Here is an 11,949-nt window from a genome sequence, read left to right as displayed (position 1 = left end):
CAACAAGAACGGTTACTAACAATAGGATACCTATGTTATCGTCTACACCAAGGCACAATAATGTACTGTGCACCTGCTGCAATTATGTCGTCTGCCACGTTAAATGCTCGAGCTCTTTAAAGCAGGATGGATTCTGATTGGCTGTCAAAGTTTTTAATCGTTCCTAAGCTGCAAAAATCGCTTTGAAAGTGATCCCAACGATGTTGTTCCTCTGTGCTTTTATAGTTTTTTTTTTTTTTTTGCTATTCTTTTACATTTAGAACGATTTTTAACGATCTTTATCGATGTAGTTGTCGTCCTTTGTGTGAACGGGCCTTCAGACAAATGCAAATCATTTGCAAAAGCACTGTAGAAAAAAATCATATGAAGACTGCTCAGGCACTGGCCATGGTGCTGAAATTGTGAAATTGTACAAGACTAATGACTTACAACAATGGGGAGAGTAGATTTACAGGAACGCGACAGTCATTCACAAATAGCCTATGGTGAAATTAAAAGGAAAATAATGTGATTTTGCCTCGCAGTATAAGGATAATCGATACATATATATGTTATATATTTGGAACTACTGAGTTTGTTACGTTTTAGTCCCATCAATAACGTTCTAAAACTACATTTGTGATTCTTAAGATAACCTTGTCTTTCTTCTTGCATTACTTGATGGCATGAGAGCTATAACACTGAGAAGACAAGGTCATCATAGTATGAATTGAAATGAATTGCTATTTTAATTGTAACATAAAACTGAAAATAATATAAGGATTTCCATATTCTGAGGCAAACATATCCCACATATATGTAAAGGTTTTCATTTTGCAACAGTTATTAATGAAAAAATGTAAATAAAAAATTTAATTTACAATCCTGTCATATACTGTATAATACAGAATAATAAGAAATTAATGATTAAATCACACATGTAACAACATGCCAGTTTTTCATTTCAAAAACATTTTTGTCCAACAAATCTAAATTAATATACACTACCGTTCAAAAGTTTGGGATCAGTAAGACTTGTAATGTTTTTTAAAGAAGTCTCTTATGCTCATCAAGGCTGCATTTATTTGATAAAAAATACAGAAAAAAACAGTAATTTTGCAAAATGTTATTACAATATAAAATAATGGTTTCTATTTTAATATCCTTTAAAATATATTTTATTTCTGTGATGCAAAGCTGAATTTCCATCAGCCATTACTCCAGTCTAAAGTGTCACATGATCCTTCAGAAATCATTCTAATATGCTGATTTATTATTTAGAATCATCAATGTTGGCAACAGTTGTGCTGCCAAATATTTTTTTGGAAACTGTGATACTTTTTTCATGATTCTTTGATGAATAAAAAGGAGTACAAAGACAAGTGTGTCTTGCCTACAGTCAAGCATGGTGGTGGGAGTGTCATGGTCTGGGGCTGCATGAGTGCTGCCGGCACTGGGGAGCTACAGTTCATTGAGGGAACCATGAATGCCAACATGTACTGTGACATACTGAAGCAGAGCATGATCCCCTCCCTTCGGAGACTGGGCCGCAGGGCAGTATTCCAACATGATAACGACCCAAACACACCTCCAGGATGACCACTGCCTTGCTAAAGAAGCTGAGGGTAAAGGTGATGGATTGGTCAAGCATGGGCATCCTCAAACAGAAGGTGGAGGAGCGCAAGGTCTCTAACATCCACCAGCTCTGTGATGTCGTCATGGAGGAGTGGAAGAGGACTCCAGTGGCAACCTGTGAAGATCTGGTGAACTCCATGCCCATGAGGGTTAAGGCAGTGCTGGAAAATGATGGTGGGCGCACAAAATATTGACACTTTGGGCCCAATTTGAACATTTTCATTATATATATATATATATAGACACACACACACACACACACACACACAACGAATGTGCATTTAAATAAAACGACCAATTAAAATATAGAATATAAAGAGTATAAATCACATAGCCTACCTCGCTTTCTCAACTTACCAATGCATGATGCGACCTTGTTGAAATCCACGCATTCGCGTTGACCAGTGACAGTTTTGGGCGGCCATCTGCAGTGGTAAATCTGCTGCCAATTACTAATGACAACACTAAAATTAATCACTACCCTAAAATTTTACATTTATTCAAAAATCCAGTAGGCTAATCCATCCAGTTATCCGAATACTGGGAAGCACATGGATATAACAATGTGTGGTCACTCCAGAACATATTATTTAAACCACACAGTCACTGACAAAACGATGAGACTTTAAAGTGTTTCACTATTTTGATGAAAATCCAATCTCTGATTCGACAGGTGCAAAGTTTAAGTTTTTGCTTACGTTTAATTGGTTCTTGTTTGGTTGGTCCCAAAGGCATCAATGGACTTGGACTTTATACTGACAACTATTGGCGTGGATGCATTAAGTTTTTTTTACTAACTGCTTCCTCGTTACAGCGATGTAACTGTGCGTGTCCGTCATACATAGGCCTAATAATACACACATCCATGATGAACATTTTTCAGTTCAATCTCGTGTGAATCTCGTGTGAAGCTTGACTGACGTAATGTTCAGCTACGGCGGCTGTGACTAGTGTGGATTCCTGCAAGATATGATTTAATGTACTATTATTGCAAAGCCATTGTATAGCCTACTATATTATTCTTGAATATCGCATTTAAACGTCTGTGCAGGTCACGTTGCCTTAAGTTAGGCCTACAGGCCACGACTAACCTTGGAATGGATGATATATTCTAAATAATGTTAATTTCACAAGAAATGAAACCCTGCAACCGTTTTACAATAATAAATTAATATTACTTGTATATCACTCGATCACTTATGTATTTATTTATATTATTATTTTTGTTGTTGTTTATTCTGTTGTTGTTTGTGCTTAAGGCTAACCAAATCAGCAAAAACTAAAACGTGTTCATAGTGGTTCGGCTCTAACTGATAGCTGCTTTTGAACCCAGAATTTCTTTTCAATAGGTTCTTAAGGAATCCGGGCCATGGTGTGGGCAGATTAAAAACGAGTTTTAACAGCAGAGGGCGCTAAGCTCTAACAAAGCTAAACATAATGTATTTATTGTCTCCGTGTTTGAGAGATAACATAACGGGCCTACATTCCCTCACAAAGGACCTTCTCCTTTTCAAAAATAAATAAATATATATATTTTTTGAATTACAGAGTTTACCTTGATATTGTAAACTCTGTAATGCAAATCGGAAAGATATGTGTTATTGCAATGTTGTATTGTTTAATACATTTAATTTCGATTGTGCTATTCCACTCTTCAAAAAAGCAATAAAGAGAATGTTAAAATTAATTAATTCTGTGCAAATTCGCAGCACAGTGGTACATTTTCAACGCCAAATGGCAAACGTAGGGCATATTCTGATAAATAATTGCAAAGAGCGGGTGTAATTATTTTTCCACAAAAACATCCGAGCAACTGTAAAAATCATCATAACATCGTCTGTTGTGCGTTAAATTAATGTAAAATCGAGTATTACAATAAAGAAATTGCTGGACTGTACATTCAGTCCTCCAACATCTCACGAACAATTTAGTCTTCTCCTTATAGGCTAAGCTACAATGTGGGAAACAGGACATAAAAGTACGGTAACAAACACACCACAAATTATTATTATCTGAATCAGTTCAGTGAAACAAAATAAAGCAATTTTTATGTATTTATTATAACCCCCTTTATTATATTTATTATAATTATTTATTATAACCCACTGTACCATCTATCGGTCCATCAGTTTATAAGTGTGTTTTTGCATGTATAGCCTAATCCGCAGCTGGAGATCAATGTGAAATAGGCCTACGTCTTATGTCTTTTAGTCAACAGAAGGATCTTCAACAATCGTATACACCAGTTTTACTTATCTTACTCGGGCCATGGGACGCTAGGGATGCTTGCTTTAATGCATCACACCACCCAGCCTCATTAAGCCATTTTAGTAGTTACAATTGGTAGTCCATTTTTTGGGGACGTGCAATGATAATCGTTCTGTTAATGTATTAAGACGGGATAAGAACACATGGAAAATATACTTTTGCTGTTCCACACATAATTTTAGTATAGGCAATCAATTGCATGTTTTCTGGCCTTGAGCACGACAAATTTGCATTGTGTTATGTTCACAAAAACCCATGGAAATTGTTAAACACCCAGAACTTCTGAATAAAGACCTTATTTAGTTTTAGTGAATGCAAGTCCCTGCTCAACTTTAATATTGATATTTAGAAAATGAAAATTTAATTGGAGCCAGCTAGAAGCGAATATTTTTTGTAAAAAAAAAAATAATAATAATTAGCCATATTTATTTTTAAAAATGTACAACTTTTGTCGGTGGTGTCTTTGTGGCAGCTAATGAGGAATTCATATTCCTCATACTATTCACACACACATTATTTACAGCCTATATTTTTCGATATTGTAATAAATATGCACTGAAAAAGCATTCTTGGAGCACATAGGGGAGAAAGCACCCGCTTAACCCCACCAGAGCTTTGAAGAGCTCACTATTGTTCCAGTTGGGTTTGAGAACCGATCATTACCACTGATTAGCGCTGTAGAGTTTGACAACCTTATTTGACTGTCAGAAACACTCTTTTCACCTAATCTTTCCGCTTTTGTCCCTCTGCACACTCAATAGCGTGCTCTCCTTTCCCCTACCACATCTATGCCTCTTTTTTCCCTCAATAACAATTTGTTAGCCAAGCATTATTAACAGACTTAAAATATACAGTTTGTCCTTCCTTCCCATAACAAAAGTGATACAAAACGAAACATAAAAATTAAAGCAATAAACAATGGCAAAGGCACAAGATTAGTAGCCGAGTTATTCATCATAATAATAATCAAAATAAAAAGTGGACAAAACTACATAATTTGAGATAGGAGAGCGGCTGTAATTAATCATAGGAGTTTGAGGTTTTGATAAGCCTAGACCTTGAAAATGAAAAAAAATAGTCTAGTAAAACACTGTAAACGTTCACAATTTCGCAGTTTTTCTGTAAGCAATTAAAGCACAAGCAAATAAGTAAATCAGTAAATAAATTATAGCATTCGGTTGTGCATTTTACAAGTTTTGGATGCTTTTCCTCTCTAGCTTGCTCGTTTTGAAACCGAGGCGCTTCGCCCTCTCGTTGACCTTCTCCTGTCAGAAAACATTACAGGACGGCAAAGCCAATCACACGGGGCGGTTAACGCGTCTGGACACGCACCACTATAGCCTACACTTACCGAATACTGGCTGTGCGTGCACCATTTATACCAGGAATAGTACGTATAGAGGCAAAAGTTCAAGTGGTTTGTCTGCCTAAATGAAGGGTGAATGCAGACACAATGCATTCACATAGCCTATGCTATTAAGGCTAACAAAATACGATGTCCGGGCAGTCTAAAATATGAGATAGCCTAAAAAATCCAACAAACAACTTATAGGCCTAATAACTAAATAATAATAATAATAATAATAATCATCATTTGTAGCTTATCAACAAAATGGTTATCGGAAATAAACATGAATTTGGTTTAATATTGGTAATTGATGAGAATAAGTCTGTATGGTTACTTTGAGCATCAAAGTTTTATTAGAATAAGTCCTTCATTCACTAAAATCTTCACTATCGGCGCACATGCTCTAAAACGCGATCGATTAATACCGAAAATGACCAGACTTGAAATGACCAAGTAAATAAAAATGAGATTCTATAAGAGCAACAATTTAATGCGTAAACACCTTAGAAAACCTGGGAGGTAAAATGTTTCACCATGAAGTCCTTTTCAAAATAAACAAAAAGTGTTAATATCATTTCCGTAGGGGCACCTTGCTTGAGGCAATCGATTACAAAAGTAGTTTTAATACATAGTATTTTTTTTCGCGTTTGCCCCCACTTTGCTCTCACAAAAAGATAAATACATTTTAAAGATAAAGCATTCCACGGATCCAAAGATTCCGGGCTGGTGTAACAGCCTCCAAAAAAAGAAAAAAAGTAATAAAATGAAATAAAATAAAAACACGGACTCTGATACGTTAAGGCAGGCACTAATGTGCTTGTTTATCTTGCTGATTGTCTGTCTCGATTTCCTTCATATGTGTTAATTTTCTCAGTCTTCCCGTATAGCCCGCGGGCCGGTTCGTGGTGCGATGTTAGATGTCACATTCGCTGTCACTTGAAGTGATGGAGATTGCCGACGCAGCGGCTTTGCTCGACAGGCTCGCTTCAGGGCTCGACGCGTTCCCCAGTCGGTCTACAGCACCATCCTCTCCAGTTAAGGACCGAACCGAGCCATTAGACAACACCTGCTGTTGTAACCTTTAAAAATAAAAAGGATGGTGTTTACGCTAGATGAAGGATTTTCTATTAAAACTCTTTTAAACAAAATCAGTGGTTTAAGTGTCGATTTTTTCTGCATTTTTATTTAGGCTAATAAAAGCGTGCAATTAATGTATAAACACGTAACTTAAGGTTAACTACTTTAGAAATAAAAATACTGTAAACGCAATGGAGGAAATCTATAAACGTATCATGAAATGACGCTCCGCTTATTCCAGGCTCAGGTTTAGCCTACTAACGGAATGCCCCGGAAGAACACGAAATGGGATGCTACAGCCAATGCGCGCATCTGTTGTCTAGAAATCTGTTTTTGTTGTTTGTTTGTTTGTTTAACAAAATGAATGGCAATGTAAAAACATTTATTCTTAGTTTATTGGTCTAAACACGTTTTAACCAAAAATAGGCTGATTTTAAAATCAGGCTATACATTTTTAACAGTTTTGATTTAGTATAGCCCAATTTTAACGGTGTTAATATCAGCTCTTAAATTTAAACTTAAGACAAAATATAGAACACAATTTGACAGAGTTAAATTATTTTTTTGTGAGAAACGTTCCTTGTTCGCATCACTGCAGCGAACACCTTGCACGACAAAATAAAAAGCCTATTGACATCACGGTAGAATCTCTTCAATTCACAGCTAAACTGTCGAAATCAATAAAGACTAGCTATCGGGCTAAAATGAAAGTAAGCATCGTTTAATCTATGCTGCATTTTTTAGTCTCTCGTTAATTGTTATTTCGCATATCGAAAAGGACTTTTATCCAGTGATGTAGACTACACTCTTAAAAATAAAGGTGCTTCACGATGCCATAGAAGAACCTTTTTGTCTAAATGGTTCCATAAAGAACCTTTAACATCTGAAGAACCTTTCTGTTTCACAAAAGGTTCTTTGTGGCGAAAGAAGGTTCTTCAGATTACAAAAAGGTAAGAAAGAGATGGTTCTTTAAAGAACCTTTGACTGAATGGTTCTTTGTGGAACCAAAAATGGTTCTTCTATGGCATCGCTTGAAGAACCTTTTGAAGCACCTTTATTTTTAAGAGTGTAGGCCCAAACCATAATACACACACAAAAGCTATAGCCAATGATTTTTGGTCGTAAGTGACTAGTAACAGCATTTTGTACATGTGACAGCCCTTTTTGCGCTGTTATTTAGTAAAATTACATTAGTAAAAATGTAAAAAAAAAAAATAATTATAATAATAATAAAATAAACAAAAAATAAGTCCAGCAAATGTCGGCTTTAATCAGAAAAAGACACAGTTAATAGCTAAAGTTACAAATAATAACATCTGTTGATTAATCGATCTTTTTTTTTTAGTATACTGTTGGTTTATTGTTAACCTGACTTGGACAATTAACAGTGACAGTAGGCAATGTTATGCTTTAGCCTATATCCTTTCCTTTATTAAATTTGTATATTTCATTTATATTTTATCGATATGTTAGTTTATATCCATTTTACAGCTAAAATATGAAATATTTTCTCAATATAGGCCCCATGATTGAAATGGGGAAAACACACCTGTTTTTAGCGGCCGCGGCTCTGTCCCTTTGTCTTCTATTTTTAAACCAATTGCCCACTTGAGTGGGAGTGAGTCCCGTAGCTTGTGCAAGCTCTCTCTTTTTACTTGGATTCGGATAAGGATCCTGGAGGTACCATTCTCGAAGTAAATGCCGGGTCCTTTCTTTAAAACAGTGCGCCTTTTGTTCCCCATCCCAAATTGTTTTAGGCAGAGGGAACTTCTTCCGTACCCGGTATTTGTCCACTGGCCCTAGTGGGCGGCCTCGTAGCTTCTCTGCCTCCTGGTAGTGTGACTCCAGCCAAAGTGCTTGCAGTTTGGAATGGGACTCTTTGGAGAACTTGTGGTTCTCCAGAATGTGGTAAAGCTCACGGAAATTCCCAGTGTGGAAGGCTACGATAGCCCGAGCCCGCAGCACAGACTCATTTCTGTTCAGCACCTCGCAGGCAGCGGGTGCGACGGGCAGCGACCAAAGGAATCGGCCAAGACGCTCGATGTCTCCACTCTCTTCCAAAGTCTCGCATACCCCCGCTACCTGCTGGGGACTAAAATTCAAGATTGGCAACTGAAACATGAAGGCTTCTGTTCCCCCTCGGAGTCCTCTCTACCTCAAGCACAGCTTCGTGCTTAATGTGGCTTTTCTCTGTCTCCCCCAGTCGAATCCAGACAAAAAGGCAGTTCCAGAATCAGATGATGAACGTTAGACGATGCAGAGAAATAGAGATGTCGCTCTGACGGTCTGAGGCTGCCTCGGGAGTTCGAGGGCACGAAATTATAGTACAAGAATGAAGATGTTTTTGAGGAGGGAAAAGACGTGCTGCCCGCTTCTGATTTTCTATTGGACTTGGCAGATTGGTTGCGTAGTTTCCACCGACGCCTGTCAATCACTGTCAAGCGTGCCAATCACGCGGAACTGAGCTTGAGTAGATTTCAGCACCTCCCAGACCTCGACAGCGCCTTTTAGAATGTAAACTTCAGCGACCTCTGCTTTTACCGAATCCCCGCGAGTTAATTATACTCGATTGCGTATTTTACGCACATTTTAAGTTAAGTTTATGCGACATAAACTATGTTCTCAGAATTTTAAAACCTAATGGAAAGTACAGTGCTGTCTCATCTAGCACGAAATGTTATTTAAGCTGTCACTCGTCGGCATTTTTATATAGTCTTAACACTGGAGAGGACATGATTGGCTTTTTATCGTTCCGAATAGGCGAGCACAGACGTTTCCGAAGCGTATTGCGACGCGCGAATGGTTTGGATTGAAATGGCAAATGACATTAAATAAGATCATCCGTTTGTTTTGTGGATTTTCAGAAAAGAAGTCAGTCGTCAGCCCCGGAGTCTCGCTTGTGAAGAATAACGGCCGCTGACACAAAAAAGGAAACAAAGCGCAACAGTCATTGGCATGTCAAATTTAATATCGCGCTGTTTAGAATGAAACGAGTCTTAACTGGACAAACCATTCCGCCTTCCAGCTGCACGTGGACGAGTCTGCTGATCTTTGGTTACCGGCTAAAGACTATTAACAGCTTACATAAGCAGTTATAATTGACCATTTCAAATATAATCAGCAAAAACAAATATTTTAAGCAAATATTTTCGTCCTAGGTATTTTAATTGCTTTTTGTGGAACCAAAAATGGTTCTTCTATGGCATCGCTTGAAGAACCTTTTGAAGCACCTTTATTTTTAAGAGTGTAGGCCCAAACCATAATACACACACAAAAGCTATAGCCAATGATTTTTGGTCGTAAGTGACTAGTAACAGCATTTTGTACATGTGACAGCCCTTTTTGCGCTGTTATTTAGTAAAATTACATTAGTAAAAATGTAAAAAAAAAAAATAATTATAATAATAATAAAATAAACAAAAAATAAGTCCAGCAAATGTCGGCTTTAATCAGAAAAAGACACAGTTAATAGCTAAAGTTACAAATAATAACATCTGTTGATTAATCGATCTTTTTTTTTTAGTATACTGTTGGTTTATTGTTAACCTGACTTGGACAATTAACAGTGACAGTAGGCAATGTTATGCTTTAGCCTATATCCTTTCCTTTATTAAATTTGTATATTTCATTTATATTTTATCGATATGTTAGTTTATATCCATTTTACAGCTAAAATATGAAATATTTTCTCAATATAGGCCCCATGATTGAAATGGGGAAAACACACCTGTTTTTAGCGGCCGCGGCTCTGTCCCTTTGTCTTCTATTTTTAAACCAATTGCCCACTTGAGTGGGAGTGAGTCCCGTAGCTTGTGCAAGCTCTCTCTTTTTACTTGGATTCGGATAAGGATCCTGGAGGTACCATTCTCGAAGTAAATGCCGGGTCCTTTCTTTAAAACAGTGCGCCTTTTGTTCCCCATCCCAAATTGTTTTAGGCAGAGGGAACTTCTTCCGTACCCGGTATTTGTCCACTGGCCCTAGTGGGCGGCCTCGTAGCTTCTCTGCCTCCTGGTAGTGTGACTCCAGCCAAAGTGCTTGCAGTTTGGAATGGGACTCTTTGGAGAACTTGTGGTTCTCCAGAATGTGGTAAAGCTCACGGAAATTCCCAGTGTGGAAGGCTACGATAGCCCGAGCCCGCAGCACAGACTCATTTCTGTTCAGCACCTCGCAGGCAGCGGGTGCGACGGGCAGCGACCAAAGGAATCGGCCAAGACGCTCGATGTCTCCACTCTCTTCCAAAGTCTCGCATACCCCCGCTACCTGCTGGGGACTAAAATTCAAGATTGGCAACTGAAACATGAAGGCTTCTGTTCCCCCTCGGAGTCCTCTCTACCTCAAGCACAGCTTCGTGCTTAATGTGGCTTTTCTCTGTCTCCCCCAGTCGAATCCAGACAAAAAGGCAGTTCCAGAATCAGATGATGAACGTTAGACGATGCAGAGAAATAGAGATGTCGCTCTGACGGTCTGAGGCTGCCTCGGGAGTTCGAGGGCACGAAATTATAGTACAAGAATGAAGATGTTTTTGAGGAGGGAAAAGACGTGCTGCCCGCTTCTGATTTTCTATTGGACTTGGCAGATTGGTTGCGTAGTTTCCACCGACGCCTGTCAATCACTGTCAAGCGTGCCAATCACGCGGAACTGAGCTTGAGTAGATTTCAGCACCTCCCAGACCTCGACAGCGCCTTTTAGAATGTAAACTTCAGCGACCTCTGCTTTTACCGAATCCCCGCGAGTTAATTATACTCGATTGCGTATTTTACGCACATTTTAAGTTAAGTTTATGCGACATAAACTATGTTCTCAGAATTTTAAAACCTAATGGAAAGTACAGTGCTGTCTCATCTAGCACGAAATGTTATTTAAGCTGTCACTCGTCGGCATTTTTATATAGTCTTAACACTGGAGAGGACATGATTGGCTTTTTATCGTTCCGAATAGGCGAGCACAGACGTTTCCGAAGCGTATTGCGACGCGCGAATGGTTTGGATTGAAATGGCAAATGACATTAAATAAGATCATCCGTTTGTTTTGTGGATTTTCAGAAAAGAAGTCAGTCGTCAGCCCCGGAGTCTCGCTTGTGAAGAATAACGGCCGCTGACACAAAAAAGGAAACAAAGCGCAACAGTCATTGGCATGTCAAATTTAATATCGCGCTGTTTAGAATGAAACGAGTCTTAACTGGACAAACCATTCCGCCTTCCAGCTGCACGTGGACGAGTCTGCTGATCTTTGGTTACCGGCTAAAGACTATTAACAGCTTACATAAGCAGTTATAATTGACCATTTCAAATATAATCAGCAAAAACAAATATTTTAAGCAAATATTTTCGTCCTAGGTATTTTAATTGCTTTTTTATTTATATATAGGCCTATTTTGATTCAACTACAGTGTTCTTATATCACAGCCCTTTGCATCAATGAAATATTTTGAGTTCATTTGGGAATTAATCAGGATTTGCGAGGGGTATCAATGAACAAACGTGTCATCCGTGCGGTTTGTGGAGATGCCATATCATAAAAAAATGTGGTATAATATCAGCTACAGCTCGCAATAAATAATAAGACGGATGGATAGCGCAGATGGTTTGAGGTGTTGGGTCAGATTATTTCACGGCTGGCTACAGTGGAAAAGTTCATTCTGA

The 11,949-nt window shown here is 38.2% G+C and overlaps 1 protein-coding gene across 2 annotated transcripts; it reads right to left on the bottom strand.

Annotated features, from left to right (window-relative positions):
• Positions 1-6,111: 6,111 nt before the first annotated feature.
• On the bottom strand, positions 6,112-11,034 carry LOC107701490 (homeobox protein SIX6-like). Of its 2 annotated transcripts, none has more exons than XM_016503506.1 (2): positions 10,035-11,034; positions 6,112-6,309 (listed from the first exon to the last, which is right to left on the bottom strand). In XM_016503506.1, the coding sequence occupies exons 1-2, from the start codon at positions 10,604-10,606 to the stop codon at positions 6,144-6,146; spliced, it is 738 nt and encodes a 245-aa protein (XP_016358992.1). In that variant the 5' UTR covers positions 10,607-11,034; the 3' UTR covers positions 6,112-6,143. The 2 variants fall into 2 exon arrangements, with proteins under 2 accessions (XP_016358992.1, XP_016358991.1); XM_016503505.1 differs by lacking the exon at positions 10,035-11,034 and adding an exon at positions 7,857-8,856.
• Between the last annotated feature and the right edge of the window lie 915 nt (positions 11,035-11,949).

This window comes from Sinocyclocheilus anshuiensis, unplaced genomic scaffold (genome assembly GCF_001515605.1).
Source record: "Sinocyclocheilus anshuiensis isolate Anshui unplaced genomic scaffold, SAMN03320099.WGS_v1.1 scaffold1051, whole genome shotgun sequence".
Classification (NCBI taxonomy): Eukaryota; Metazoa; Chordata; class Actinopteri; order Cypriniformes; family Cyprinidae; genus Sinocyclocheilus; species Sinocyclocheilus anshuiensis.
This window is presented reverse-complemented; position numbering and strand designations above follow the sequence as displayed.

Bases quoted from the DNA above. Each gene is read 5' to 3' on its own strand.
- LOC107701490 (XM_016503506.1), bottom strand. From the start codon at position 10,606: ATGTTTCAGTTGCCAATCTTGAATTTTAGTCCCCAGCAGGTAGCGGGG. The intron at 6,310-10,034 runs GTGTGTTTTCCC...TTATTTTTAAAG, and splicing joins GCCGCGGCCGCTAAAAACAG to GTTACAACAGCAGGTGTTGT.